The 5,272-nt window shown below is 43.1% G+C and overlaps 1 protein-coding gene across 1 annotated transcript in view; it reads right to left on the bottom strand.

Moving 5' to 3' along the window:
* Positions 1 to 3,634, bottom strand: part of LOC106816502 (glycine-rich cell wall structural protein 1.8-like) — a 40,875-nt gene extending 37,241 nt beyond the window's left edge. The window contains exon 1 of the mRNA XM_014821129.1: positions 3,542 to 3,634. Coding sequence (XP_014676615.1) covers positions 3,542 to 3,586 — 45 coding nt within the window. The 5' untranslated portion in view covers positions 3,587 to 3,634. The remainder of the gene's footprint in view (positions 1 to 3,541) is intronic.
* Between the last annotated feature and the right edge of the window lie 1,638 nt (positions 3,635 to 5,272).

The following is a 5,272-nucleotide window of genomic DNA, read 5'->3' as shown; positions in this document are numbered from 1 at the left end:
TTTCCCCATACGGTAAACATAGCGAAGAATTTAGCGCCTTCTGATTGGTGGCCTTCGATTTGCTTTGCCTTGGACAAGAGAACAAACGCCCATTTGTTAAAATGTTGTATTTGTGTTTATGACCGCTAGATAAGGTACGTTTTCTGATGGATTCTTCCATGAAAAACGTATCCTTTATCCTCATTAGTATACATATAATATCACATTGAATCTGCAATTCTTTCTGGCAAATGCGTTGTTATTCATTCTACAATCTCAAGTTATGAGAGGTCTGGGCCTCTCGTTAATAATTACATACGTACGTATTACACGCATCTCGTAGTGCATTCGCTGCGCAGCGAGGAAGGCGCGAAGGGCTAACGACATATACTAGTACTAGAGTACGACCGGTATTATAGTACTAGGCTACGACAGTACGAGAGCTATACGTACTCGTACTCGCTTGCATGACGCTGTATTAGGTAGTAGTCGTCAGTAGTAACCTGTGTTTACCCTGAGGTCAGCTGAAACGTAAACTAACGGACCACGGCAACGACATAAACGTACAGAAACTCGGCCAGTATAACTATAAGCTGACCCTCTCATAACTTAAGATTAAGATGAAAATAAATCGCATTTGCACAAAGAAGTGCAATTATAGTAAGTATTATTATAGTATATAATATGAGTAAAAATATGTGTCTTTCATGGAAAATATCATCAGAAAACTTTATACTTATCTAGCAGCATTAAACAAAACAAACATTTACAAACGGCCCGTTTGTCTCTTGTCTTGAAGGTTTTCTTCAGTCAAAGCAAATCAGTCAAGAAGACGGCCATAGATATTTGGGTTAATTCACTCAACCCATGTTGTTTTAAATGAAAAACATTACTAAAACTACTTTTAACCTAACTTACGGAAGTTCGGCCGAAAGTTTTGGTAGAGAATTGCGCGGATTTTTGGCTACACTTCCAGACTAACGTGCAAATGAAATTTTTTCAAATACGCAACTTTTTCGGGGTGTGTGGCAGCACAGCGCGGGTGATCATGGCGCGTTCAAATTTCGTAGCGTTTGATGTGTAATTAATTTATAACAACTTAAATTTGGTATCTGGTAAACAAATACGTGTGGGTATAGACGATTGTTATACAGTAAGTACAGTTGCTATACAGTAAAATTCCTAGAGGCTACTGTCCCCTTTTAATTAATTTCTGTTCGCATGCTTATTCAGGCCTGGCTGCTATGGACGCCTTCTACTGTGTACACCACTATACCGCGTGGCGCGCCGCACCACAACCACCCGTATTTGTCGACGTCATCATCAGTTCATCATTATCCGCGCATCAACGTGTCGTGACGATCACACGTAACACGCACAGCAAAACTAGTGACGTGACGGGATGGCGACGCGCTTCTATTTATAGCGGCTGATCATTTTTCAGTTTATAAGCTTCGATCGCGGACGCGGCTAAACCGGAACACGCGGCCACCGGGCTATCTCGTGACTTGTAGGTTTCACACGGTTTCTGACGCGCGCACACGTAGGGTTTTCTGGCCCTAAATCACAGCGGCAAATATTTATAGCGGTTTAAAATAGTTAATCATATATGATTAAAAGCAGGCGGTGATTAAATGAGCTATCGGGTCAGTAACGCCACCAACAGCTACACAGTCACGCCCGCTAGTTGGCAGCAACGGCAGCAGCAGCCAGCAGTAGCAGCAGCAGCAGCAACAGCAAGCAGACGCACATCAGTGCAGCAGGCAACAGCAGCAGTAGTGCAGCTTATAGCCCAGCAGTAGCAGCAGTAGCAGCAGCAACAGCAACAGCAGCAGTAGCAGCTTTAGCAGCAGTAGCAGCAGCAGCAACAGCACCAGCAGTAGCAGCAGTAGCAGCAGTAGTAGTAGTACCACCACTACCACCACCACCAGCAGCAGCAGCAGCAGCAGTAGCAGCAGTAGCAGCAGTAATAGCAGCAGCAGTAGCAGCAGCATCATCATCATCAACAGCAGCAGCAGCAGCACCACCACCAGCACCACCAGCAGCAACAGCGGAAGCAGCAGTGACCCTGCCTCGGTCATTGCCTTCCACACCGCATGACATCTGCTCTCCGAGTATATTTGCTCTCATTACGCACATTATCTCGCTACCATTATCTACACACTCACATAACTGCGCTGCCAAAATCACGTTCACTTAGGATTCTTCTAAATTTTTGATTCTGTTATCGTGCAAAAAGAGCGTTGTTATATATTTCGACGCGTTCATGGCGTCTTTAGACGTTCTTTCGTTAAATATCTCGGCATTCATCTATCATGGTTCCGGATCTTCTCGTGTCATTGTTCCGGATCTCGTCTTATTGTTCCGGATCTAGTATCATCATTGTTCCGTATCTAGTCTCATTGTTGTTCCGGATTTCGTCTCATCATTGTTCCGGACATCGTCTCAGTGTTGTTCCCTATCTAGTCTGATCATTGTTCCGGATCTCGTCTCGTCATTGTTCCAGATCTAGTATCAGTAGCCTCGTTGACAAGATAGCTCGTATTTATGAAATACGGTATTTGCGAAATACCGAATCTGAGACAAATACGCGACCGAGCGTTTACACGCTGATTCGCGGTTCCAGAAATGCCGTATTTGCGAGCTGCGAGCTGCTTTAGTAACAATCAAGCAAACAATGCAAACAAAACAATGCAATGCGCACCAACTGCTGATAAAATACGTATAGACTGGTCCGCGCTCGATAGTTCCACTCGCGTTACACTGGAACTGTCGAGCGCGGACCAGTCTATAAAATACGCGGCTTCAGAAATACGGTATTTAGCGTTCACACGAGGAAATGCGCGGTCCAAGAGATCCGGTATTTCTCAAGCACGGCAAATTATTCGGGGTCTGGGAAGCCGCGTATTTCAACAAATACCGGATCTGTTTAGATACCGTATTTCTTGGACCGCACATTTTGCCTCGTGTGAACGCTAAATACCTTGCTACGTGTGATTTCGTCTTATCATTGTTCCGGATCTAGTCTCATCATTGTTCCGGATCGCATCAGTGTTCGTATTACACGTCATGAAAACCCGCGATGACGACGTGAACAAAAGACGATGACGTCATAGATATGGTGAAATTCATGATTAAATGTCGTCGGCAGTCTCGAAGCTGCATGCCGCAACGCACGCAATGTATGTGACGTGTTGGTGACATTGTGTGGTGACGTGAAGGGTCGCAGGGGGTGACGCATTGACACGTAATGTATGTGACGTGTTGGTGACATTGTGCGGTGATGTGAAGGGTCGCAGGGGGTGACGCATTGACACGTAATGTATGTGACGTGTTGGGGACATTGTGCGGTGACGTGAAGGTCGCAAGGGTGACGCATTGTGATCGTATACGTGCGCTGATGTCGCGTTCTGTGTGCTGGGATGCAGATGTTTGTACTGAGATGCAGGCGATATGTTACGATGCGGTGCGTTGTTATGATGCCGTATGATATATATATATATATATATATATGTACACGTTTACAATTTATATGATCTGCGGCTGTTGTTGACTCACTCACCAGCAGCAGGAGGGCGACGACGCCTGTGACGATAGCTATCCGCATCCTGTATCAGCAGCAAGTTCCACGGACTCGTTGTTGGAATGTTCGAGTTGTCCTGCAAGCGAAAAAGCAAACGTGTATTATTATATATATAGCAAGCCCCCTATGTATGACAGGTCTGGATGAAGGTGGTTAGTCTCTAGGGTTGATGCACTGGGATGTGGACACGTGCACATGCACTTGGAGCGTTTCAATATGTATATGTCAGTGTGCGGTAGCGTGTGTTGCAGAGGAGCATTTGTAGCACGGCATTTACAGGAAATTGTCGGCAATAATAGGCGAAAGAGAGTAGAGAAACATTAATTTTAGACTTTGGTAGTAAATAGATTTCGTATTTATTTAGCATTCTATTTTATTGAAACGCTCCAAGTGCCTGTGGACACGTTTGTCTCCAAGCTGCGGTTACAGGAGAACAATTAAGAGATAGAAAACGCTCAAGACAGAAAGTGAGAGATAGATAGATAGACAGCGAGATTGTGTGTGTGAGAGATAGATAGAAAGAGAAAGAGATAGATAGATAGATAGAAAGAGAGATAGAAAGAGAAAGTGTGTGTGTGAGAGAGAGATAGAAAGAGAGAGAGAGATAGAGAGAGAGAGATAGATAATGAATGAATAAATGAATGAATAAATGAATGAATGAATAAATGAATGATTGAATGAATGAATGAATGAATGAATGAATGAATGAATGAATAAATAAATAAATAAATTAAGAAACGAACAATTTAATGAATTGAAGGAATAATATGTCAAATGATTATGCAATGTTGACAAATGCTAGAGTAACTGGCACCTTGTGTAGTTAATAAGTACATTACCTTATAGCTAGACGCGTATTAGTTTGTCCAATATCACTGCTGGTTACTAAGAAATGTCTAATTGAATACGCAATCCAAGAAATGTTTACAGTTTACAGTTTCACTTTCAAATCGTGTGATACAGATTTATAGTGCACCGGATATTTTCGCACGCATGCTCGGCCGTACGCAATGCTATCATCAGTGATTTCGTAAACACGGACGCTCGTGATAAGGAGCTTTTTGTCAGAGCTGTCCAGTGCGTCCGTGATTAGTACGTGTGTTTTACTCCATTTCCATGTTTAGTCCGTGGCCGTGGTTACACAGCTGACACCTCCATTTCATCTGGCGTCCAAAACATACGGGCCGCACAAATGTTTACGTCATCGGCGACTTATTTCTTGACTCCTGGAAGACATTTACGGCACGTAAATAAATATCAACAACTGATTTCAAGTCTTTCTTGTAATGTAACCAGCAGTGATATTGGACAAACTAATACGCGTTTGGCTATAGGGTAATGTACTTATTAACTACACAAGGTGCCAGTTACTCTCGCATTCGTCAACATTGCATAATCAATGGACCTATTATTCCTTTAATGATTGAATAAATAAATGTACGAATAAATAAATAAATGAACGAATAAATAAAGAAAAGGGGATAGAACGAATGAAAAAACAAATGAACCAACCCACGAAAGAAGGAATAGAACTGCGGAAGAACTATTAAACTCCCTTTTCCTCGTTTGATAACCTATATACACAGTGGCACCAACGGATAGACATACGCATATATTCTGATTCGCAAGCACGTACGCACGCACACGCATGCGCGCGCACGCACACACACACACACACACACACACACACACACACACACACACACACAC

The sequence above is a fragment of the Priapulus caudatus genome, unplaced genomic scaffold (assembly GCF_000485595.1).
Source record: "Priapulus caudatus unplaced genomic scaffold, Priapulus_caudatus-5.0.1 Scaffold1398, whole genome shotgun sequence".
Taxonomy (NCBI): Eukaryota; Metazoa; Priapulida; class Priapulimorpha; order Priapulimorphida; family Priapulidae; genus Priapulus; species Priapulus caudatus.
This window is presented reverse-complemented; position numbering and strand designations above follow the sequence as displayed.